The 27009-nt window shown below is 38.2% G+C and overlaps 2 protein-coding genes across 4 annotated transcripts in view; one reads left to right on the top strand and one right to left on the bottom strand.

Moving 5' to 3' along the window:
- LOC141393046 (organic cation transporter protein) overlaps window positions 1-19450 on the bottom strand; it is a 149925-nt gene extending 130475 nt beyond the window's left edge. For 2 of the 3 annotated variants that reach the window (XM_073966001.1, XM_073965993.1), the window contains exon 1: window positions 397-475. Coding sequence is in view for 1 of the 3 variants with exons in the window: in XM_073966009.1 (XP_073822110.1) it covers window positions 18468-18659 (192 nt within the window). In the remaining 2 variants the exon portion in view is untranslated. Of the gene's footprint in view, window positions 1-396; window positions 476-18467 lie in introns of those variants that run through there. The other variant, XM_073966009.1, reaches the window with a different exon arrangement.
- A 10-nt stretch (window positions 19451-19460) lies between these two features.
- atms (RNA polymerase II-associated factor 1-like protein antimeros) overlaps window positions 19461-27009 on the top strand; it is a 62630-nt gene continuing 55081 nt past the window's right edge. Inside the window, exon 1 of the mRNA XM_073966028.1 lies at window positions 19461-19594. The gene's annotated coding sequence lies outside the window, so the exon portion shown is untranslated. The remainder of the gene's footprint in view (window positions 19595-27009) is intronic.

The raw sequence follows: 27009 nt of genomic DNA, 5'->3' as shown, positions 1-27009 counted from the left end.
TATATTGGCACGTTTGAAACAGACAATTTAGCAGACATTTGAAATTGCTTTCCACGGAACTTCATGTAAATGCTTAATTTTCTTAAGTGCACACTAGGTGGAGCGGAGCGTCAAAAACATAATTTATAGGGGAAATAAATGTGGTGTGGATTTTAAATTATTAAAAACAATTTTATTTTTTTTTCAAAAATTACAAAATCACTTTAATTCATTATTTCATATATATTTTTTGGTAATTTTTTATTTAAATTTTTGTTAATTTTTTATTTCAATTTTTGTTAATTTTTTATTTAAATTTTTGTTAATTTTTTATTTCAATTTTTTTAATTAATTTTTAAACTTTAAATTCCAATTTTTCATTTCATTTTATAGGTCATTATTTTTTTCATTTGTTACTTTTTTGGTTTTGAACGCGTTTAATTTTTTCTGTTTCTCGTATCGAACAACATTTCCGTTTAGCAGCCCTTGGGCAACTGAATGCTACGTGAGAGCTTCGCCATAACTGAAGTTGTTTCAAACAGCAAAAAAAGGACCTGCAAAAGCTTTTCATTCAATGCTTTCACTTTCCTTTTCAGAGTTTGACAGATGTTCAACAATAGCAGCAACAACAATAAAAAAGGCAATTTTCACTTTCATTTCATTTGCCGCCAAAAATATTCGCAGCAATGAAACCAAAACAAAAGTGAAAGTTCTATGCGAGAGAGAGGGAGTAACAATAGGGCAAGGAAAATAGTTGTTTTGTTCTAGGACAATATTTTCTATGTGAATGTTGGTTGTGGGTGCCGACTGTGGTTTAAAAGGTTTCAGTGTGGGTAAATAGTTTTGAGTTGTAGGAAAGTTATAATAAAAAGTAGTCAAAAGGGGATTTTTGTGTCACACAATAGCTCCATCTATTCTGATCACTTTAAGGGGGGTGACAAGCAATTGTAAATTTCAGAATTGCAAAAAAAAAAAAAAAATATTGGCCTATTTTAAAGAATTTAAAATTTACTATGAGTGTTGGAAGGGAAAAACTCATTTTGATTTGTATGTAGCATAGACGTGTTTTTCTCGAAATGACATTTTGAAAATTGTCCCAAATCTAGCTCAAAAACTAATAAACCGATTCTCATATACACATTTGCATTTGAATAAGCCAAAAGTTCTAGGACAGAGAAGCCATTCATTCCACAGTCGATATGTCTGAAGAGCTACCCAACTAACAGCGAAACGGGTCACATAATTTGGTGGCTGTGTGGGTTCGAATCCTTGGCTTTCCTTTTTCACTTAAAAAAAAATTTAGATTTTTATGCAAAAATATATGACGATCGGTCCAGTAGTTTTCGAGCTAGAATTAGCACCGTAAAACGCTTTAATAAAACAAGTAAAACAGTGTCAGTCGGCTTTGCCGACAGATATATACCCTCAGCCAATGTGAAGTGAAATTTTCACCTACGGACAGATCGAATGTATTTAAGGTCTCTTCAAAATTATGTGGCCCTTTTTTGGACATTTGAACTTGCCGACAAAAATGTGGATTAGGAATTAACTGCACTACGACACAAATGTTGAACTTTTGTGGGGGAGGTACCCTTAGGGAGGACCGATATGGGCTATTTTAGAAGTTAAACTAAATTTTGACAAAATATTAGGAGACCCAAAGTTTGGACCAAATTGGTTGCCTCATTCAAGTGATATCATCTTAGCATTTTAGTGACATTTTTTTAAATATTGGGGAGAAGTACCGGAATTTGTGGACCGGTATTGCCCCATTAAACTAAGTTTAGATATAATATGACGAAGACCAAATGTTGGACCAAATCGGTTGAACAGTTCGAGAGTTATCGTGCTATCCGGAACGTAATAATGACATAGGGTATTTTGTTTGCAACTGTTTTCCCAAGAAGTATGGACTTGCCCCAGAAAACAACTTTTACCCTCGCAATGGAGGTAGCAAATGAAAATCGCTTCAACAAAAATGAAAGTGATTCGAGAGCAGGTCTTAAAGTGAACTTAGTCCATATTCGAACCTGATCTATATCTGGTAGATATATTAGGATGTGCAAATTATGGATTAGACTGGTCACTCCCTTCAAGAGTTATCGTGCGCACAATTTTTCCGAATATTTTTGAACTTTTGTGGGGGAGGTACCTGAAGGAGTTTATCGATATGGCTTATCTTCGAATTTAAACTATGTTTGGACAAAATATTACGAAGGCAAAATTTTGGACCGAATCGGCAAATCCGTTCGAGAGTTATCTTGCACTCCAACCACTACACACTTCGTCATAGGGGCTTTTTGCATCTTTCAGGCTATTTTCTCAGGAAGTATGGACTTGCCCCTAAAGAAACTTGTACCGTCGTATGGGGGACAGTGAATACAAGTTGTTGCAACAAAAATCAAAGCAATTCGAGAGCAGGTCCTAATCTTAACTTATCCGAAATTTTGTGTGGGAGGTACCTGAAGGAGTGGATCGATATGGCCTATCTTCGAACTTAAACTAAGTTTGGACAAAATATTAGGAAGACAAAATTTTGAACCGAATGGGAAGATCCGTTCGAGAGTTAAATTGCGCTCCAACCACTACACACGGGGTCATAGTGTGTTTTTTTGCACCTTTCAGGCTATTTTTTCAGGAAGTATGGACTTGCCCCAGATGAAACTTGTACCGTCGTATGGGGGACAGCGAATACAAGTTGCTACAACAAAAATCGAAACGAATCGAGAGATGGCCCTTTGTAAAGGGTCTAAAATAGCGCCCTTTCGTTTGTAAAGGGTCTAAAATAGCGCCCTTTCCTTTGTAAAGTGTCTAAAATAGCGCCCTTTCGTTTGTAAAGGGTCTAAAATAGCACCCTTTCCTTTGTAAAGGGTCTAAAATAGCGCCCTTTCCTTTGTAAAGGGTCTAAAATAGCACCCTTTCCTTTGTAAAGGGTCTAAAATAGCACCCTTTCCTTTGTAAAGAGTCTAAAATAGCACCCTTTCCTTTGTAAACGGTCTAAAATAGCACCCGTTAATTTGTAAAGGGTCTAAAATAGCACCCGTTAATTTGTAAAGGGTCTAAAATAGCACCCTTTCCTTTGTAATGGGTCTAAAATAGCACCCTTTCCTTTGTAAAGGGTCTAAAAGAGCACCCTTTCCTTTGTAAAGGGTCTAAAAGAGCACCCTTTCCTTTGTAAAGGGTCTAAAATAGCACCCTTTCCATTGGAAAAGGTCTAAAAAAGCACCCTTTCCATTGGAAAGGGTCTAAAAAAGCACCCTTTCCATTGGAAAGGGTCTAAAAAAGCACCATTTCCATTGGAAAGGGTCTAAAATAGCACCCTTTCCATTGGAAAGGGTCTAAAATAGCAACCTTTCCATTGGAAAGGGTCTAAAATTGCAACCTTTCCATTGGAAAGGGTCTAAAATAGCACCCTTTCCATTGGAAAGGGTCTTAAATAGCACCCTTTCCAGTGGAAAGGGTCTAAAATAGCACCCTTTCCAGTGGAAAGGGTCTAAAATAGCACCCTTTCCAGTGGAAAGGGTCTAAAATAGCACCCTTTTCATTGGAAAGGGTCTAAAATAGCACCCTTTCCATTGGAAAGGATCTAAATTAGCACCCTTTCCATTGGAAAGGGTCTAAAATAGCACCCTTTCCATTGGAAAGGGTCTAAAATAGCACCCTTTTCATTAGAAAGGGTCTAAAATAGCACCCTTTTCATTGGAAAGGGTCTAAAATAGCACCCTTTTCATTGGAAAGGGTCTAAAATAGCACCCTTTCCATTGGAAAGGGTCTAAAATAGCACCCTTTCCATTGGAAAGGGTCTAAAATAGCACCCTTTCCATTGGAAAGGATCTAAATTAGCACCCTTTCCATTGGAAAGGGTCTAAAATAGCACCCTTTTCATTGGAAAGGGTCTAAAATAGCACCCTTTTCATTAAGAAGTACCGATGCATGGGGACTATCCCAAAACGTGGACCGACCTTCCCAATTTTTTTGCTCTCGACATTGTCAGTGAACTATAAGTATTTATACCAAAATTCATCTGCCAACGACAACTCCTTTTATATTTTTGGGCACCGTTTATTTGAACTCGCGTCATACTGCAGCGTTTTTTTGAGGTTATGCGAAATTATCTCGGGAACTATGGACTTGCCCTCGAAAAAAATTACAATGACGTAACGGGGGCCGCACTAACATCCTGTTACAAAAAATTTCATAACGATTCGTGAGGTGTCACTAAACTGCACTTATTTCAAATTTTGTGTAGGAGGTACCTAAAGAAGTGGACCGATATAATCCATATTCGAACCTGATATATGCCTAGAGGTAGTATTACTATATGCAAAGTTTGGTTCAATTCGGTTACTCCTTTCGAGAGTTATCATGCGCACAAGTTTTGCGACAATTTTTGAACATTTGTGTGGGGAGGTACCTGAAGGAGTGGACCTATATGGCCCATCTTCGAACTTAAATCAAATCTGGACAAAAATTTTTCGATACCCAAAATTTGAACCGAATCGATTGATCCGTTCGAGAGTTATCGTGCGCACCAGCCAGACAGGCAGACGGACAGACGGGCGGACGGACATTGTTAGATCTACTCAAAATTGTCTGAAACGGATATCGTATAAACATACTTGGGGTCTAAAACCATTATTTCGATGAGGCACATTTTTGGTCATATCAAAGTGTATATACTAGGGTGGGGCGATTTGTGTGGAAGGAAAAAAACCTTAATGAGCCCTTCGCGTTTCTGATTCCTGGGATTGAACTGAGCAAAAAAGTCCACTGGACCATATATCTACCGTGAAAATCGAGCCTCCCGATTTTGACTTTAAGTTTTTTATTGACGTTTTTTGGATATTTTGGCATATAACAGCCAAACCATTGAGATTTTCGATCCAACACAAATACAAACATTGTAGCCAAGACAGTAATTGAAAACTCTCTAATACATCGCAAAAGCATTGGAACGCTCCTTCAGGCAGTTTTGGCCTTAAGAATGTGCAAACTTTTCGGAAAATGTCGATAAATGACATTGTGCCACAAAATTTGACCCAAAAAATATTCAAGTGTTCTGATGCAAAATTATATCGTGTTGGGATCCATGGACAACGACAATGCCTTTATTTCGTTTGGGTCACTTCGTTTTATTTTTTTATAACGGTAAAAATAGTGAAAATCTGGGTTTCTTACATTTTCAAATTTAAACGGGCATATCTTATTTTTTCCACAACGGATTTTTTTTGATGCTTCTTCCTTTTAAAGGGGTGAAAAATGTCTTTTGAATAAGCTATTATTGTTTTAAATCGGTTAACAAATGGCTAAGTTATAGTGGTTTATGTCTGAAAACCCCCACAAAAAACCTATATAGGAATTTCTCATAATTTTCAAAAATATAATGTTTTTTTGTTTTGTTCAATATTTATTTTGAAAATTATGAGAAATTCCTTTATAGGTTTTTTGTGGGGTTTTTCAGACATAAACCACTATAACTTAGCCATTTGTTAGCCGATTTAAAACAATAATAGCTTATTCAAAAGACATTATTCACCCCTTTAAATGAAGAAGGATCAAAAGAAATCCGTTGTGGAAAAAATAAGATATGCCCGTTTAAATTTGAAAATGTAAGAAACCCAGATTTTCACTATTTTTACCGTTATAAAAAAATAAAACGAAGTGACCCAAACGAAATAAAGGCATTGTCGTTGTCCATGGATCCCAACATGATATAATTTTGCATCAGAACACTTGAATATTTTTTGGGTCAAATTTTGTGGCACAATGTCATTTATCGACATTTTCCGAAAAGTTTGCACATTCTTAGGCCAAAACTGCCTGAAGGAGCGTTCCAATGTTTTTGCGATGTATTAGAGAGTTTTCAATTACTGTCTTGGCTACAATGTTTGTCTTTGTGCTGGATCGAAAATCTCAATGGTTTGGCTGTTATATGCCAAAATATCCAAAAAACGTCAATAAAAAACTTAAAGCCAAAATCGGGAGGCTCGATTTTCACGGTAGATATATGGTCCAGTAGACTTTTTTGCTCAGTTCAACCCCAGGAATCAGAAACGCGAAGGGCCCATTAAGGTTTTCAAATCGCCCCGGCCTAGTATATACCCTCTTTAGTCTAAAAGCTGAGGGTATAAATAGGATTTGGAAGACGGCCAATTGCCACAAAACTACGTAATATTTTTCAAAAAAAAAAAAAACAGAACGTAGATTAAGATGTGCTCTTTCAGGTGAAAAAAAACTAAAAAAGTTTAATAGTTTCCTTGGAAAAAATTCACGAAAAATTACTTTAATTGGGCAAGTGGGGTAACCCCTTAAAGGATATTGATTTGGAAAAATTATAGCTTATCGTTAATGCATAAGGTAACTTGTTTAAATTACTTTGTCATGATGTGGCTCCCAAATTTTTGCTGGGATATGTAACCATAAGCCAATTTTAAATTCCCTTAAAATGTGTCAAAATCCTCAATATAAAATTCGTACATTTTTACTGAAATAAAATATTATTATTAGCAGAAAATGTTATTGTGGTGGTGACCATTTGTTTACATTCCATATTTTTCGCTTAAAAAGTTAAAAATATACATCATTTAAACTTATGCTCTGTTCCAGAACCAGCAGGAAACCACTATTTTTAAAATTTTGAAATTTTTCCCTTATATAAATTTGTAAAAAATTCAAAAATAGTAGATTCTTGCAGGTCCTGGAATATAGCTATATAATTTTTAAGTTAAGCTATATCAACTCTCAACGTGTTAAAAGTTTTTGCACAACACCACAACTCCTACTCGTCTCGTCAATTGCCATTCTTTCCACGCTCTCACTACACCACACTCGGCATACAAAAAAACAAAAGCTTTGACTCTGTTGTTGTGAGTTATCCTCACACCGAACAGCTGTTGTGTTATGAAACAAGGAAAAGCTTTTTTCTAGAGCTTCGACACAATTCGGCTAAAGGTTAATGTCACTTCATGTGCTGCTCTCGTTAATTTTCTTCTTTTGTTAGTTTTTCCAACTTTTTTATGTGAATGTAATGTATGTGTGTATATGTGTTTGTGTGTGTGAAGGAAAATCATCAAATCATATGGTCATATTTATGCTGCTATACTTATTCTGTTTTATTCTTATTGCGGATTTATGACGTATGTAATGCATGAGAATGTATTTATGTGTGCGTGTGTACTTGATATCTTCAACTCATATGGGGCTTTATGATATTCCGGGTTTTATATTTCGTATAATGGGTTAAATAATGCCATTACTCTTTGACTGCCTGCGTATGTGTGTACATGAGTGTCGTTTTTCGTCACAAACCCAACTGGAAGCTTTAATTTTTAAAAAGGGTTAAACGTAGTGTTCTGCTGCTGCTGCACACAGGTGTTTGCAAGCAGCTTTTTCATTGCATCATTACAATGCAAATGGATGGACAATTTATTACGTCATTAATATTAATTGGAATTTTATTTTATGTGGGAAGAATATACGATTGTCAAGCTTGATTGCGAGTGACCGACTGGCTGATGCGCTGGGTATATTTTAAAGAAATAAAATTAAATTAAATTAGTTAAATGATCATTTTTCGTTATAAATATTTTGAGCATTTTTCTCTATTAGTTTTATACCAAGTCTATAATATGGGAACAGTATGAGCTTCTCAATGAAGCGTAATCCAGTCAGTCGGCCGGGATGAAATTCTGCTGCATTCTGAATAAATTCAGAGAGGGATATAAAGTTAACTCAATGGGGTTAATTTTGGCATTGTAAACTTTTGTCTGCTCTGCAATATGGACACTAGGGTTATGATTTTTTTTACATTTTTTTTTTAGCGGAAACTAATCAACATTTCCTACTAATGACTAAAATAACGCATATTCTACAGTGGTGTGAAAAATAATAAGGACACTTCAATCCATAACCAAGATTACATTGAAACTGACTAAAAAAGTGGAAATTACATTAGTTTATAAAATTTATTGTTTTATTAAAATGTTAAGAAAAGTATTATAAAAATATTTTGATTGCTTGTAACCATATTTTATTTATCTTTTATATTTTATGCGAATTGTCGTAGTTTGGTGTGTGAAAAATAATAAGGACACTTCATGACATCTTTTAATAAGGACCAAACTTGAGAGAAATTAATGCAGGTTTTTACTAAATAATGGTAGATAAAGTGTTTCAGTGTCATTAATACTTTGTAGACGATCCTTTGTTTTCTAAAACGGAAGCGCATCGTCTGGGCATCGAGTCGACCAAATTTTGACACTTCTCTACTGGTATCGCGTCCTACGCAGCCTGTATAAGTTGCCAAAGGTCGCCATAATTTGATGGACACTTTCCCCTGCTTGATTTTTTAACATCATTCCACAATATTTTTCAATTGGGTTCAAATCAAGGGATTGTATGGGCCATTCTAAAAACTTAACTTAATTATCCTGGAACACCTTTTTTTCATTTTGCCGTCATTTTTGGGTCATTAACCTTGCTGAAGACTCATTTGAGAGGCACACCCCCTTCAGCATACGGAAGAATTATATTTTTCAAAATTTCTATGTAATCTGGTGATTTCAAAAACACTTTAAATACTGTATAGAGACCCCACAGCATAGTAAGAAAATGAGCCCCACACCATGCTGTTACCTCTGCCATATTTAGCCGCCTTCAGAGTATATTTTGGGTTATATTATTGATTTTTAGGTCTTCTACCTTGATGAACTCTTCTATCCGAACACAAAAAGTAACTTTGGTTTCATCGGACCAATGTATGGTACGCAATTTTGTTTTAGACCAAGCGATGTGATTTCTAGCAATCTGTATTATTTGTTGAATATTTTTGTACCCTATACCACTGCTTGGGAAGGGTAGTATTTTTCGATTAAATTGATACTTTTCTGACACTATGAGCTCTAATGTGGACACCAAAGATGGTTTTACGAGTCGTTGATTCGTCAAAATTAATATTTAAGTCGTTTTTTATTTGTAAGGATGTGGTAAAAGGATCTTTTTTACTCATCGGATAACGCGTCTTATTATTGCAGGTGTCATTTTTGGTGTTCTGCAACGAGTTTCTTTTTTGAAGTCCACTTAACTGCATTCTCTACCATTGTTTTGAAAACCCCAAGCTTTTCCTGTAATTTTTTTATATGAATTTTTTTCTTTATGTAAACATTTAGTGATTTCTCGAGTAGCGTGATAACAGCCCGTATTTTTACCCATATTTAAAAAAAAAAAAAAAAACTAAAAAATATGGGTAGATTTAACATTTGAATAGAAATTAATTCATTTTAAACATGTACTTACAGGAAGGCATCACAAGAAATAATATCAAATTATTTTCACTAAAACGAAAAACTGTCCTTATTATTTTTCACAGCAGAAATCGCGTATTTTACGAAAAATATTTGTTTTGTATAAAAAGGAGACAGAAAGAAACCAAAATTGTAACGGAATTTCTTATTGCAATACATGTACATTTTCAAAAACAAATTTCCATCGCCAATTCTTCCATTTTACACATTTTTTGAGCGATCAAAGGTAGTGATCGTCACTGTCCTTATTATTTTTCACACCACTGTATTTAAAAATAAAAAAAATAATGTGCTCAAAACTTATTTCTTGTTGCACGAATCAATTCTGTTTGTCTATCATTGACAATAATTACTTTTATTCCATTTAAATATTAAAAAAGGTCACACACAAATCACTTTTAATTAATTACACTGTGCTACAGTGAAAATTTGCAGGGGTTCTGATGCATAAATTCGGTATTGTGGGAGTCCATGGAAGACGAAAATACCTTTGGTTTCTTTGGATCACTTCGTTTTTTGATTTTATAACGGTAAATGTAGTGAAAAACTGGGTTTCTTGGATTTTCAACTTAACACGGACATAACTTCTTTTTTCCTCAACGGACTTTTACAGCTTATTTTTATTTAAAAGGTGAAAATCGAAGTGACCCAAAGAAACCAAAGGCATTTTCGTCTTCCATGGACTCCCACAAAACTGAATATATGCATCAGAACCCCCGCAAAAAAATTTTGTGAACTTTTGTAGCACAGGGTTATATGAAATAAAATTACGCATGATATAAAATAAAATATATGTAATGATATGATGAACAATTTTGTAAGAAACAGAAGGTTATGATTATTTTCAGTTATATACCTGATTATAGTGACTTCAAAATTATGTCAAAAAAGGTCTTATAGAAAAATGTTGTCATTGTGATTGAATTTTTTTTATCGAATCACCTTATAATTTAGATTTTATCTAACCTTAGATAAAAAACCATTAAATTATGATACAATCTTATGTAAAAAATTCATAACCCTAATGGACACCTTATATTTTAATCGTTGTACCAATTACCTTGCTCTTCTAGAAAGGGGATTTACATTTGATACTCGTATCCAATAATTATTCGTGACTAATTAAATAACAGTTAAATTTAATAATTTGTTTACTTTCAGAGTAAGAAATTAACACAAATAAATTAACCAAATTTGGTTTAATTTAACGTATTTTTTGACACAATGAATCTAATTGAAATATATCGTGATGGAACTTATACTCTAAGTTCACACAAGATTTAAACGGTGATTATAACTTTTTTGTATATCTAAAGAAGCACCCGTTTCTTTGAAAAAGGACAAAAACAGTACCCTTTCCTTTAGAAAAAGGACAAAAACAGTACCCTTTCCTTTAGAAAAAGGACAAAAACAGCACCCTTTCCTTTAGAAAAAGGACTAAAAGAAAACACTTTCCTTTGGAAAGCGTCTCAAACAGCAGCCTTTCCTTTCGAAAGGGTCTTAAACGGCACCCTTTTCTTTGGAAAGGGTCTCAAACAGCACCCATTCCTATGGAAAGGGTCTTAAACGGCAACCTTTTCTTTTGGGCAAGGACTAAAAAGGCATCCTTTCTTTTAGAAAAAGGACTAAAACAGCAGCCATTCCTTTGGAAAAATGACTAAAATAGCACTGTTTCCTTTGGAAAGAGTCCAAAATAGTACCCTTTCCTTTGGAAAGGGTCTAAGATAGCCCCATTCAATTGGAAAGGGTCTAAACAGCAGCCTTTCCTTTGGAAAGGGTTTAAAATAGGACCCTTTCCTTTGGAAAAAGGACTAAAATAGAACCCTTTCCTTTAGAAAGGGTCTAAAAAAGCACCCTTTCCATTGGAAAGGGTCTTAAGTAGCACCATTTCCTTTGGAAAGTGTCTAAAATAGCACCCTTCTCATTGGAAAGTGTCTAAAATAGCACCCTTCCCATTGGAAAGGGTCTTAAGTAGCATCATTTCCTTTGGAAAAGGAATAAAATAGCACCATTTCCTTTGGAAAAGGACTAAAATAGCACCCATTCCTTTGGAAAAAGGGTTAAAATAGCACCCTTTCCTTTGGAAAGGGTCTAAAATAGCACCCTTCCCATTATAAAAAGGTCTAAAAAAGCAACCTTTCCTTTGGAAAGGGTCTAAAATAGCATCTTTTCTTTGGAAAGAGTCTAAAATAGCACCCTTTCCTTTGGAAAGGGTCTAAAATAGCACCCTTTCCTTTGGAAAAGATCTAAAATAGCACCCTTCCCTTTCGAATGGTTCAAAATAGCATCCTTTCCTTTGGTAGGGATCATAAGTAGCATCCATTCCTTTGGAAAAAGGACTAAAATAGCACCCATTCCTTTGGAAAAAGGACTAAAATAGCACCCATTCCTTTGGAAAAAGGACTAAAATAGCACCCAATCCTTTGGAAAAAGGACTAAAATAGCACCCATTCCTTTGGAAAAAGGACTAAAATAGCACCCATTCCTTTGGAAAAAGGACTAAAATAGCACCCATTCCTTTGGAAAAAGGACTAAAATAGCACCCATTCCTTTGGAAAAAGAACTAAAATAGCACCCATTCCTTTGGAAAAAGGACTAAAATAGCAGCCATTCCTTTGGAAAAAGGACTAAAATAGCACTCTTCCCATTATAAAAAGGTCTAAAAAAGCATCCGTTCCTTTGGAAAGGGTCTAAAATAGCACCCTTTCCATTGGAAAGGGTCTAAAAAAGCATCCGTTCCTTTGGAAAGGGTGCTATTTTAGACCCTTTCCATTGGAAAGGGTCTAAAATAGCACCCTTTCCATTGGAAAGGGTCTAAAATAGCACCCTTTCCATTGGAAAGGGTCTAAAATAGCACCCTTTCCATTGGAAAGGGTCTAAAATAGCACCCTTTCCATTGGAAAGGGTCTAAAATAGCACCCTTTCCATTGGAAAGGGTCTAAAATAGCACCCTTTCCATTGGAAAGGGTCTAAAATAGCACCCTTTCCATTGGAAAGGGTCTAAAATAGCACCCTTTCCATTGGAAAGGGTCTAAAATAGCACCCTTTCCATTGGAAAGGGTCTAAAATAGCACCCTTTCCATTGGAAAGGGTCTAAAATAGCACCCTTTCCATTGGAAAGGGTCTAAAATAGCACCCTTTCCATTGGAAAGGGTCTAAAATAGCACCCTTTCCATTGGAAAGGGTCTAAAATAGCACCCTTTCCATTGGAAAGGGTCTAAAATAGCACCCTTTCCATTGGAAAGGGTCTAAAATAGCACCCTTTCCTTTGGAATTGGTCTAAAATAGCACCCTTTCCTTTGGAATGGGTCTAAAATAGCACCCTTTCCATTGGAAATGGTCTAAAATAGCACCCTTTCCTTTGGAATTGGTCTAAAATAGCACCCTTTCCTTTGGAATGGGTCTAAAATAGCACCCTTTTCTTTGGAATGGGTCTAAAATAGAACCCTTTCCTTTGGAATGGGTCTAAAATAGCACCCTTTCCTTTGGAATGGGTCTAAAATAGCACCCTTTCCTTTGGAATGGGTCTAAAATAGCACCCTTTCCTTTGGAATGGGTCTAAAATAGCACCCTTTCCTTTGGAATGGGTCTAAAATAGCACCCTTTCCTTTGGAATGGGTCTAAAATAGCACCCTTTCCATTGGAAAGGGTCTAAAAAAGCACCCTTTCAATTGGAAAGGGTCTAAAAAAGCACCCTTTCCCTTGGAAAGGGTCTAAAATAGTACCCTTTCCATTGGAAAGGGTCTAAAATAGCACCCTTTCCATTGGAAAGGGTCTAAAATAGCACCCTTTCCATTGGAAAGGGACTAAAATAGCACCCTTTCCAACGGAAAGGGTCTAAAATAGTACCCTTTCCAACGGAAAGGGTCTAAAATAGTACCCTTTCCATTGGAAAGGGTCTAAAACAGCACCCTTTCCCTTGGAAAGGGTCTAAAATAGCACCCTTTCCCTTGGAAAGGGTCTAAAATAGTACCTTTTCCATTGGAAAGGGTCTAAAATAGTACCCTTTCCATTGGAAAGGGTCTAAAATAGCACCCTTTCCATTGGAAAGGGTCTTAAAAAGCACCCTTTCTATTGGAAAGGGACTAAAATAGCACCCTTTCCAATGGAAATGGTGCTATTTCAGACCCTTTTCATAGAAATTGTGATATTTTAGACCCATTACATGGAAATGGTGCTATTTTAGACCCTTTGCAATGGAAAGGGTGCTTCTTTGCAAAGGCCATTGGAAAAGTTCTAAAAAAGCAGCCTTTCTATTGGAAAGGGTCTAAAGAAATACACTCCCCACTGAAGTGTCTAAAAAGAAAAGAGTCTAAATTAGCACCCTTTCCTTTGGAAAAGTTCTAAAAAAGCCGCCTTTCCATTGGAAAGGGTCTAAAAAAGCACCCTTTCCATTGGGAAGGTTTTAAAAAAGCAACCTTCCTATTGGCAAGAGTCTAAAGTAGGACACTTTCGCTTGGAAAGGATCTAAAGTAGCATCCTTTCCCTTGCAAAGATCTAAAGTAGCACTCTTACCCTTGGAGAGGGTCTAAGGTAGGATAAAAAAGCAACATTTTTTTGAGATTACGTTTCAATTTGCTTTTCTTCCAAGAAGTTCTCTTAGAGAGAGAACACGTCTTTAATTTCAGTTTTTTTGTTGCTGTTTTTTCAGCTTGTTCCAAAATAAATCCGTCGATAATTATGAGATTCACCTTCTATTTCCTGAATGTTCTGACAAATTATTTAGCAATAAACTTTTCCCCGCAGGTTTTTATTCTCTTTTAAACATTTAAACAATAAATAATACACATTTTTATTACCATCCTTACCGAACTCACGTACACACGAATCACGAAAGCCATAACCGGCAAATAATAATAGCAACAACAACAACAAGAACAATAAACTTAATAATAAAACTCAAGCAAAAGATATTTAAATATCTTGTAAAAAAAAACGTATTATTGGCGGATGAGGAGAAAGAAGTGTGCGCCCGACCGATACACGCTCCAGTTGCTGTTGTTTGCAGCTAAGAACGGGAGTATAAACCAATTATAACGTTATTTGTCATCAGCATTTTGTTCGGCGTTATTTTTTGTCACTCCAGCAACCGGTGACACGGTGAATAACCTCCAAATATTCGTTTTGAAGAGGGCTTGTCGACAATCTTAGACGGTGTTGTTGTTCTTGTTGTCGAATAAGAGACAGATGTCTCAAAGGGATTCGGAATGATGCTGACACACAATTGAAATAAGCGGATTATTTTACATTGTTATTGAGCGCCCAATTAAAAGAGAGTAATACGATGCTTCTCCGTTTTTGCCATTGAAGAAGGTGAAAAATCACATCTTCTGTGATTCTGTGAATGGGGAAGCGAAGTTCTATGAACCTGACGATTAGTAGTGGGAAATAATTCCGAGAGGAAATCAAAAGAAGTTTGACATTTGACTTTTAAAGGAAACCATGTTGTTATCTGTGGTTTGGAATTAATAAATTAATACACTTTTAATTGTTGTTAAAAATGAAATCAACTATTTCAAATCTCATTTAAAGAAAACTCTAATGGTATATTATATATCTCATTATGAAATAATGGTTTTATGACACTTTTTGGTAGCCATAGCTACTTACTAATCAATCTACTAAGTCATTATTTTAACAAGGACATCATTTTGCACGAAGTGAGAAGTCGCAATAGGCCTTTAAGAGCCGATAAATAACAAGAACAAGTAAAAAAGTATCAGTCGCCTTTATCGAGACAGTAATAAAACCTCAGTCTGTGTGATTTGAGACTTGATGGCCTCCTATATACTCTACAGAAGACGGTCATTGGGGTCATCTACTTTACAGTCGAGAGCCCTTGGGCCATCTACTCTACAGTCGAAGGTCATTGGGAAAATCTATAGTCGAGGGCACTTGGGCGCATCTACTCTACAGTAGACGGCCCTTGGGCCCATTTACTCTACAGTAGACGGCCCTTGGGCCCATGTACTCTAGAGTATACGGCCCTTGGGTCCATCTACTCTACAGTAAACGGCCCTTGGGCCATCTACTCTACAGCAAACGGCCCTTGGGCCATCTAATATACAGTAGACGGCCCTTGGGCCCATCTACTCTACAGTCGAAGGCCCTTGGGCCCATATACTCTACTGTAGACGGCCCTTGGGCCCATCTACTATACATTAGACAGCCCTTGGACCCATCTACTATACAGTAGACGGCCCTTGGGTCCATCTACTATACAGTAGACGGCCCTTGGGTCCATCTACTATACAGTAGACGGCCCTTGGGCCCATCTACTCTACAGTCGAGGGCCCTTGGGCTCATCTACTATACAGTAGACGGCCCTTGGGTCCATTTACTCTAAAGTCGAGGGCCCCTGGGCCCATTTACTCTACAGTAGACGGCCCTTGGGCCCATGTACTCCAGACTAGACGCGGCCCTTGGGTCCATCTACTCTACAGTAAACGGCCCTTGGGCCATCTACTCTACAGCAAACGGCCCTTGGGCCATCTAATATACAGTAGACGGCCCTTGGGCCCATCTACTATACAGTAGACGGCCCTTGGACCCATCAACTATACAGTAGACGGCCCTTGGGTCCATCTACTACACAGTAGACGGCCCTTGGGTCCATCTACTACACAGTAGACGGCCCTTGGGTCCATCTACTACACAGTAGACGGCCCTTGGGTCCATCTACTACACAGTAGACGGCCCTTGGGTCCATCTACTACACAGTAGACGGCCCTTGGGCCCATCTACTATACATTAGACAGCCCTTGGACCCATCTACTATACATTAGACAGCCCTTGGGCCCATCTACTATACAGTAGACGGCCCTTGGGTCCATCTACTCTACAGTCGAGGGCCCTTGGGCCCATCTACTCTACAGTCGAGGGCCCTTCGGCCCATCTACTATAGAGTAGAGGGCCCCTGGGCCCATCTACTATACAGTAGACGGCCCTTGGACCCATCAACTATACAGTAGACGGCCCTTGGGTCCATCTACTACACAGTAGACGGCCCTTGGGTCCATCTACTACACAGTAGACGGCCCTTGGGCCCATCTACTATACAGTAAACGGCCCTTGGGTCCATTTACTCTAAAGTCGAGGGCCATTGGGCCCATCTATTCTACAGTAGACGGCCCTTGGGCCCATCTACTATACAGTAGACGGCCCTTGGGCCCATCTACTCTACAGTCGAGGGCCCTTGAACCCATCTACTTTATAGCAGATGGCCCTTGGGCCCACCTACTCTACAGAAGACGGCCCTTGGACCCATCAACTATACAGTAGACGGCCCTTGGGTCCATATACTACACAGTAAACGGCCCTTGGGCCCATCTACTCTACAGTCGAGGGCCCTTCGACACATCTACTATAGAGTAGACGGCCATTGGGCCCATCTACTGTAGAGTAGACGGCCCTTGGACCCATCAACTATACAGTAGACGGCCCTTGGGTCCATCTACTACACAGTAAACGGCCCTTGGGCCCATCTACTCTACAGTCGAGGGCCCTTCGGCCCATCTACTGTACAGTAAACGGCCCTTGGGTCCATTTACTCTAAAGTCGAGGGCCCCTGGGCCCATCTATTCTACAGTAGACGGCCCTTGGGCCCATCTACTATACAGTAGACGGCCCTTGGGCCCATCTACTATACAGTAGACGGCCCTTGGGCCCATCTACTATACAGTAGACGGCCCTTGGGCCCATCTACTATACAGTAGACGGCCCTTGGGCCCATCTACTATACAGTAGACGGCCCTTGGGCCCATCTACTATACAGTAGACGGCCCTTGGGCCCATCTACTATAGAGTAGAGGGCCCCTGGGCCCATCTACTATACAGTAGACGGCCCTTGGGCCCATCTACTCTACAACTCCAGCGTTGATGGCCTCTAGGCCCATCTACTCTACAGTAGACGGCCCTTGAACCCATCTACTTTATAGTAGACGGCCCTTGAACCCATCTACTTTATAGTAGATGGCCCTTGGGCCCATCTACTCTACAGAAGACGGTCCTTGGGCCCATCTACTCTACAGCTGGTACTCTACAGCCGAGGGCCATTGGCCCCTGGGCCAATCTACTCTACCGCAAACGGCCCTTGGGCCATCTACTCTACAGCAAACGGCCCTTGGGCCATCTAATATACAGTAGACGGCCCTTGGGCCCATCTACTCTACAGTCGAAGGCCCTTGGGCCCATATACTCTACAGTAGACGGCCCTTGGGCCCATCTACTATACAGTAAACGGCCCTTGGATCCATCTACTATACAGTAGACGGCCCTTGGGTCCATCTACTACACAGTAGACGGCCCTTGGGCCCATCTACTCTACAGTCGAGGGCCCTTGGGTTCATCTGCTATACAGTAGACGGCCCTTGGGTCCATTTACTCTAAAGTCGAGGGCCCCTGGGCCCATCTACTCTACAGTAGACGGCCCTTGGGTCCATCTACTACACAGTAGACGGCCCTTCGGCCCATCTACTCTACAGTCGAGGGCCCTTGGGCTCATCTACTATACAGTAGACGGCCTTGGGTCCATTTACTCTAAAGTCGAGGGCCCCTGGGCCCATCTATTCTACAGTAGACGGCCCTACTGTGGACGGCTCTTAGGCCCATCTACTAGACCCCAGCAGCCATCTATGGGGATGTTCTCCGAGGACCAAGGCCGAGAGTACCTCACTGCATGAGGCCCATCTATTATACACTAAACGGCCCTTGGGCCCAACTATTCTGCAGTAGACGGCCCTTAGGCCCATCTACTCCACAGTATACGGCCCTTGGGCCTATCTGCTCTACAGTAGACGGCTTTTAGGCCCATCTACTAGACCCCAGGAGCCACGTATGGGGATCTTCTACGAGGACCGGGCCCGAGAGAACCACGGTGCAAAATTGAGCAAAAATTTAAATTTTGTGTGGGAGGTACATGAAGAAATGGATCGATATAGTCCATATTCGAAGCTATGTCTGGAGAAAATAATGCGATGTGCAAAGTTTGGATCAAAACCAGTTTACACCCTCTTAAGTTTCTATGTGCACCATTTTAGCGAAAAATGTTGAACTCTTGTGGGAAAGGTACCCAAAGGAGTAGACCGATATGACCCATCCTTGAACATAAACTATTGGTTGCTTTGTCTTATTTCTTCAATTACACCGAAATTTGCAATTATTTAATTTACAATTCTTTTTATTTACCTCAACTTTTTTCAATGTAATTTTAATATCCAAACGTTGGTGCCTTTTTTCCGTTCCATCTTCGATGTCTGGTATGGGCGGAAAGGTGGATGTTATTACTGGAGGCAATTCATAGTAGTCCTCCTCTTCTTCTTCCTCGATGATGTTGTCATCGTCCGCATAATCGGGACCATACATCCATATTTCACTCATTTTGGTTTGGGTATTTAGATTACTTTTTAAATTTCAAATTTTTTGTATTTTTTTTATAAATTTTATTTAAATTTCTTTAAAATTAGCTCTGTTCCTTTACGTGCAAGAATCTTCAAGTTTTACCGCTTTTTACCCGAAAAGTGTTCCTTTACTTGCTGTAAGCATACTATTGATCTGAGAGCAGTTCACAACTTTTGCTACTTTTGCCACTTTTAACATTTTTAAATGTAAAGGAACAGACCAATTATGAATTATATTTTTATTTTTTTTAAGGTGATCACATAACCACTTTTCTTTGGTTATTGCAAAATATTTTCCTCTTTCAACATTTATCTTTTTCTTCTTCTTTATTTAAAGGTTAAACCCCAAACACTCATTATGGAAAAATCACATAACTTGCCCTTAAAATTTCCATTTTTTCAAAACGAAGTGATCAAAAAAAAACAGACGCACACACCCGCACACGATTTTTTTCGAGTTTTAGCCTAGCGCACGGAAATGAAAATCATTTTAACACGACCGCACTAACAGCAACACTCAAAAATACTTGATGTACTCGCAATTGTTACCCCTAACTGAACGGCCATACTGCTGATCATATAATAATATCAAAACAGACAACAACAACAACGGTAGCAGCAACAACTACATGAAATTGCTAGCAAATAAAAATAAAACCTCAGTTTGTGATTGGCATTCCTTTTATTTTGGTTACGCTTTTGCACAATGATTGCTGAAGAAGAAGAATAGAGGAGATGAAAAAATTTGGCATTCTTAGCAGACAAGAAGCCAACAAGAAGTGGCGATGGCAAAGCATTAGAAAATATAAAGCCAATGAACATCAGCAGCAGCAGGCAGCACCAACAACACGAGCATGGCCAACATCCTTCTCGCAAAGAAAAAGAAAAAAAAAAAACAATCATTCATCTAAAAAGGTAAGCTAAGCGTCATCACCTGCATCATCACCATCACCACCACTACCAACATCATTATCATCATTATTATAGGCGTCATCGTCGTCATAGGGAACAAAACAAACAATTGTTTTTCTGGTTTTTGTTTTCTCTTGTTGTGCTCCTCTTTAACATAATCATGCACTCGTTGTTTGTATCCAAACGAAAAACAAACAAAAAACAAAACAATTCCCATGTCAGTGCCTCCACCCTCCCTCCCTCCAACTTTTTAGATAGTGAATGAATTTTGAATGTATTTGGCAAAAAAAGCAGAAAAACGATCTTAGCCACATTGGTGGAAATCCCCACTGTTTTTTGCCCCACTCCATACAGCCGAAAAATATCTTAAAAATGTGTGCTTCGTTTCCGATCAAGGCATAAATAAAAAATTCATTTTTCATTGTCAACATCTCTGTTTGTAAGCAAACAAGACTAATTAATATTTTTTTGTTTTTTTTTTTTTTTTTGTTTTACAATTACACTGGGCAACAAAAAGAAGAAAGGAGAGGTTCTACTCGGACAGGTTCATGGGCATGAGCTTTACGTGGTACAAAATTCCTTCAAAGAATATTGTTTTTCCTTGTTTATTGCACTCATTAGTTTCTTCTATAAAACATAAAAAACGGTTCCTACTAAAAAATATTCATATTTTTCCCACTCATTGAAAATTTCATTGTCCTCGCTTGGACTTCCAAATGTTATGAAAATTTACATTTATTGTAATTTTTCGGTTCAAAAAAAATTAAAAATGTATCTTTAATTACCTTCATTGGACTTTCCTGAAAATCTTTAAAAAAAATCCTCCCTTGGGTCCTTTTAAAAATCGAGGTTTATTCCCCTCATTTTCTTTCTAAATATCTTTAAAAACCCATACTTCCAGATATAATGGTCAAAAAGCCCCACAACCCAACGGTGACAATCTAAACCGGCTAGTCGGGACAGTAACTATCGAAAAGAGTGACTGACATTGGTCCAACCTTTTCACAGCCTAATATAATTAAGGTCTGTTCGAAGATTGTTTTGAAAATTTCATCAAAGGTACCAGGACTACGACTACGACGAAGTGGTATTCTTGCATTATAAGAACTTCGCACGGGATTAGAAACTAAATTCCTTGGATAGATACCGCAAATGTCTACGTATATATTTTTGGCTTATAAAATCTTTAAACATTGAAAGGTGATGTAAATGGCGGCCTTCGGCCGGGATTAGAAACTAAATTCCTTGGATAGATACCGCAAATGTCTACGTATACATTTTTGGCTTATAAAATTTTTAAACATTGAAAGGTGATGTAAATGGCGGCCTTCGGCCGGAATTTAACGCTTTCAGCGTTGGACATATATAGTCATATTCAACAAATTTTGGAAGTTATATCCGAGTTCATTGAGTTTCATAATAATTTGGAAGATATGTCTGAGCATAACAAATCTCATATAACCCAAAGACCTTCTAAAAGTCTCATGACTTTGCATAGGTCTTCAAGGTCCTAAGGGCCTTCTAAAGGTCTTAAGACCTTCTAAAGGTCTTATAGGGGCAAAAGACTTTCGAAAGGTCTTCTACACCCCTCCTAAAGGTCTTCTAGATCCAAAAGACCTTCTGAAAGGTCTTATGAACTTCTAAAGGTCTTATTAGACCTTCGAAAATTCATATACCCTCCTGAAGGTCTTATGGGGCCAAACGACCTTGTAAAGGCCCCATAACTTTCTAAAGGTCTTCTACGTCCCAAACTCATAAAAGTTATGAGTTCCAAAATAATCTGGGAGATATGTCTGGGTACCTATATTATATAATCCAAAGACCTAAGACGTCCTGACTTTCGAAAGGTTTTCTAGGTCCCAAGGATCTTTTAAAGGTCTTAAGACCTTCTAAAGTTCTTATGATTTCAAAGACATTCTAAAGGGCTTATGTGTTACAAACATCTTGTAAAGTCTTATAACCTTCTAAAGGTATTTTGGTACCAAGGGACTTTCGAAAAGTCTTATACTCTGCAAAAGGTCTTATGGGGGCCATAATACCTTCTAAAGGTCACATGACCTTCTAAAGGTCTTCTACGTCCCAAAGACCTTCTAATGGTCTCATGACCTTCTAAAGGTCTTCTACGTCCCAAAGACCTTCTAATGGTCCCATGACCTTCTAAAGGACTTCTGGGTCCCAAAGACCTTCGAAAGTTGTTTCGGTTCCAAAGAACTTCTAAAAGTCTTATGACTTTCTAAAGACATTCTAAAGAATTTATTTAGTCAAAAACATTTTCTAAAGGTCCCAAAGACGTTCTAAAGATCTCATGATATTCTAGAGGTCTTCTGGGTTCCAAACAACTTCTAAAAGGCTTATGACCTTCTAAAGGCCTTCTGGGTCTCAGAGACCTACTAAAGAATTTATTTGGTTCAAAAGACCTTTTAGAAATCTCATACCCTGCTAAATGTTTTATGGGACCAAAAGACCTTTTAAAGGTCCCAAAGACATTCTAAAGATCTCATGGGTTCCAAAAACCTTCTAAAAGTCTTATGACCTTCCAAACGTCTTCTGGATCTCAAAGATCTTCGAAAGGTCTTTTGTTTTCCAAAGACCTTCTAAAGGCTTTATTTGGATTAAAAGACCTTCGAAAGGTTTTCTAGGTCACAAAGACACTCTAAAGGTTATATGCCTGATATCAGATCGCTTTTAGAGGGCAAAAAGTGTATATTGCTTTTAATGGGTTTTTGGCATTCCGTCCTAGGCAATGACCAGAGGGCCGAACAAATTGATAGCTTCTTATGTTGTAAAGCTGTTATGGGACCAAAAGATCTTCTACGTCCAACGGACCTTCTAATGGTCTCATGACCTACTGAAGGTCTTCTGGCTTCCATAGACCTTCTAAAAGTCGTATGACCTTTTAAAGGTCTTCTATGTCCCAAAGACCTTCGAAATTTCTTCTGGATTCCAAAGACCTAAGGTCTTATGACTTCCTAAAGGTCTTCTGGTTCTCAAAGACCTTCAAAAGGTCTTTTGGTTTCCAAAGACCTTCTAAGGGATTTATTTGAGCCAAAAGTCCTTCTAAAGGTCTTATGTCCTTCCAAAGATCTTATTGGGCCAAAAGACCTGCTAAAGATATCATGATCTTCTAAAGACCCTTTGAAGACCGTCAAAGACCTTCTAAAGATTTCATGACCTTCTAATGGTCTTCTGGGGTGTCAACGACCTTCCTACGACTAGTGTCTTCGTTCACCGTCGCCAGACGTCGCCATTATAACATCTGGTTCGATAAATTTGGTAACCGGTCATTTCCCTTGGCTCAGACCAACTTCCTATCATATTCTGCGTTAACAGACCACCTCACTGCGTTAACAGATCACCGCTTAAGAAAGCTGCGCATTCCTTCTCCTACAAGGATAGTAGGAGATTGTCACAGCATGCCAAATATCACAATTGTGACACCCGGCTGATAAATTACGTGTCCTTTCTATCATCGCCTCCCTTGACAGACCATCCCACTTCACAAGCTTCTGAACCATGGAAAATATTGCCAAAGGTTCAGAGATTTTACCAATCACCGCTTCAGAGATCTGTCCATTCCCACAGATCCTCGGGCATTTCAGATAGTTTTCCGGGACATCATCACAACTGCTGTCGCTCGCTACATACATGCTGGTCGAATACCAAAAAATTAAACCAAATTTCCCAGAAGAGGCGGCGGAACTAGCAAATGAGCGTGAAGAACTTCGTCATACGAAGGTTGGAGACCCAAGAATTAGAGACATTAACCTCGAAGGGTGCCACCATGGTGCAATGGTATGCACACCCGCCTTGCACGCTAAAGGTCGTGGGTGCGATTCCCCGGCCAGTCAACATCAAACACTTTTCAGCGGTGGCAAAATACCCCTCAGTAATGTTGGCGACATTTCCTGAGTATTTAAGTATAAGTGTCGGATCCGAAGCATTGTGCTTTTTATTTTAACCGATAGTTTTATAAAGTACTATCGAGAGTGATAGGGTTGAGTGTCCAACGCCGTATAGGAGACATCTCAGCCGAGGAGGTAACACCGCAATTTACGAAAAGCGATGTTGCAGATGTCATCGAAACGCAAAACCATTCAAAACGTAGGGTCCACCCGCAATCTCAATGGTAATACCTAAGCAACTGGATAAGTATTTGACAAGTACTTGAAAGTTAGCAAGGTAGTCCCCCTGCTGAAGCCAGGTAAAAATGCCAGCAGGGGGTAAACATGCAGGCCTATTTGTCTCCTGTCGCCAGTAGCGAAGATTCTAGAGGCACTACTGCTTCACATGATGAGGAACAGTTTCCCATCCACTTATATCAGTCGAGGACTAAACCTCATCGAACAGTCATGGTAGCTCTTGACCTATCGAAAGCCTTCGACACCGTCAACCGTACTAAGCTATTCGATGACATTGGGTTTATGATCTATCTAAGACGCGTAGAGTGAAACAGGGTGTTCCCCGAGGCGGGGATCGTAATGCGTACGGCTTCACTACTTTGACGGCTGAAATGAGATTCCCCTTGAACATATCGGTCGATGATGTCCTGATTCCGACCAGAAACTAACCCAAAATATTGGGACTATTTAAGTAGTCCGCCCATGCCATAATAATTGTTCCACAAACATCCCATAAGGGACAAGGGAGACTTCTCTCCAAGCCATAGGTATTTACGACAATATCAGAAGTAAGAACAAGACCCCAAAGTCGCTGATCGGCTGCAATGCAGTGCTGATAAAAAAAGCTTAGAAAGCAAAAGACCGGTTTGTGCTAAGCTATGAATGACACCAGTGGACCACCTTCATAAGGAGATGAAGATTTTACCGGTACATCAGCACAACAAGATGTTATCGATGCAGTCAGTACCTCCTTGTGTGTTATCGCCGTGAGCATCCCTGTCAAAATCTAGTGAACAGGTTTACGCCAGCCCCACAGGCACATCAGGAGAGATTCTTCATCATCTAGAAAGAGGGCCAAAGATACAAACGAAGCCCCTAAATAGGCCTATCAGGCAGGCTTGGATAGCATGCACAGGCAGTACAAAGTAGTAAATCAAAATCCAAAAAGGGTTTTTAATTCTCAGGTCAATTTTTATACCCTCCACCATATGGAGGGTATAATTAAATTTGTCATTCCGTCTGCAACACATCGAAATATTCGTCGGAGACCCTGTAAATTATATATATTATTGATCAGCATAAAATTCTATGTCGATTTAACGATGTCCGTCTGTACGTCCGTCCGTCTATCTGTTGAAATCAAGATACAGTTCGCAATTTTAAAGATAGAGATTCAATATTTGGTACAGAAGTTTTTATTACTTGCATGATGGTTTGTCTTGAAAATGGGATATATCGGTCCACGTTTTGATATAGCTCCCATAGAACGGTACCTCCCGATTTTCGGTATTTTTAAGGTTTTAGCATCATTATCCTACGAAAATAGCTGAAATTTGGTACGTAGTCTTCTTAAGGGGTATAAAACTTTCCCCCAGAATTTTGTCGGTATCGGTCCACGCCTTCTGATAGTCCCCATAGAATGGTACCTCCCGATTTTCGGTATTTTGAAGGTTTTAGCTTCATTATCACACCGAAATGGCTGAAATTTGGTACTTAGTCTACGTTGGTGGTATAAAACTTTCCCCCAGAATTTTGACGGTATCGGTCCATGCCTTCATATAGCCCCCTAGAACGGTACCTCCCGATTTTCGGTATTTTGAACGTTGTTGCCTCAATATTCCACCGAAATGACTGAAATTTGGTATTTAAACTTCGTTGGGGGTACTCAAACTTCCCCTTTAAATTAGTCGGTATAGGAGTTTAGATCTACTAACCGAATATTATCACCCCCACTTGGAATTTTCCACATCCCAGATTGACTGTTGCACAGTGTAATATAACAGAGTATTAGGCCAAATGTGTTTGAACATTCTTCATTTCAGGACTGCATTCCTAAATGCAGCTCTACCCCCCATGACCGACCTATTCTGTAATGAAAAATGTAATTGGGTTTCCTTTTCTACCAATATTTTTCCTCGAGTGTACAATGTAAATGTTCACATGTCAAGTGTCTGCTGTCATTATTGTTGTTGCCTCTTAGCGCATTTACTCGTATCTAATGCCAAGAAATTCTTTTTAATTTCATTTTCTTACATCAGAAACAAGACGAATCAAGTTCAAGTTGAATGTCGAAGATTTTGTTTTAATCGTCAGAATAATTTTACGGCATTCTTTTTTAGAATGGGAAGTGATGCCAAAGTTAATTACAATTAACGAAACTGGATATTTTGTTAAATGTATGGGGAAGAAGGCATACAAATTTTTGCCAACAAAAAAACATATCTGGTCGTGGGCCATATTTGACCTACTTAATATTTTGGAACTGTCGTAACTCATACTTCGTTCATGCCAGAAGTCCGCGTAGCTTCACCCTCCTTGAAGTTATGTTGGCAAAAACTTTCGTTTTACAGAATAATATATGCCAAATAGGTTTCATACCTACCACAACATGGTGGCACACATTTTAGTTTTCTTTTTTTTCGAACTTAAAAAATCTTTTTTTTTTCTGTCGGAAAAGTAATTTCAGTACCCACAAACATACACATATATGTACGTAGATACTTAAAATACTTATGATTGTTTATGAAAATGATTGTTCAATTTTCCTCCACTCCTTAGTTATGTACCTATGTGCGAGTATTTGTATTCTTTGATCTGATTTATTTACCAAAAAATGAACAACAAATAACAAAAAAAATATTCGGCTAATAAACGCAATACAACAACAATAACATAAGCACATTATTATTGTTTATAAATAATATTAAGATGAAATATTTTTTTGTTTCACGAAAGGAAACACAACAAAGCATGTGGTTTTATGAAACAAAACGTAAACAAATAAGAGGAAATTAAAAATATAGCAACGCTGGATAATAATTAACATTAAGAGAGAGGGAGAAAAAACATAATAATAACCAAATAATTACTGCTGAATATTTTAAATATTTTCGAAAATTTTTGTGAAAAGAGATTTGTGGCATACAATTGAAATATTTTAAAATATGGTGCAAAATCTACTTTACAAAATACACACAAATGTGTCTAAATACCTACATACTTGTGTAATTAGTAGCACGTGTATATAAAAAATTAAAAACACCCAACCACACATAATCATCAGTCGTTGTCAAATATTGATTGATTTAATTATACAGTCATATGGAAAAATATTGACTTTATCAATCAAATAGATATGTTTGAAAAAAAAAAAAAAATAAATATTCTGTTTTATAATCTGCGGTAATGATTGTAGTATTAATCGATAAAAATTAACGGTCCCAAACAGGCTTAAAATCAAGTCCAGAGGGCCCGGCTCGCAGACCAACTCTCCATTGTGTAATGTAATGGTAATGTAAG

This window comes from Musca autumnalis, unplaced genomic scaffold, assembly GCF_047663935.1.
Source record: "Musca autumnalis isolate F117 unplaced genomic scaffold, ASM4766393v1 scaffold_1, whole genome shotgun sequence".
Taxonomy (NCBI): domain Eukaryota; kingdom Metazoa; phylum Arthropoda; class Insecta; order Diptera; family Muscidae; genus Musca; species Musca autumnalis.
This window is presented reverse-complemented; position numbering and strand designations above follow the sequence as displayed.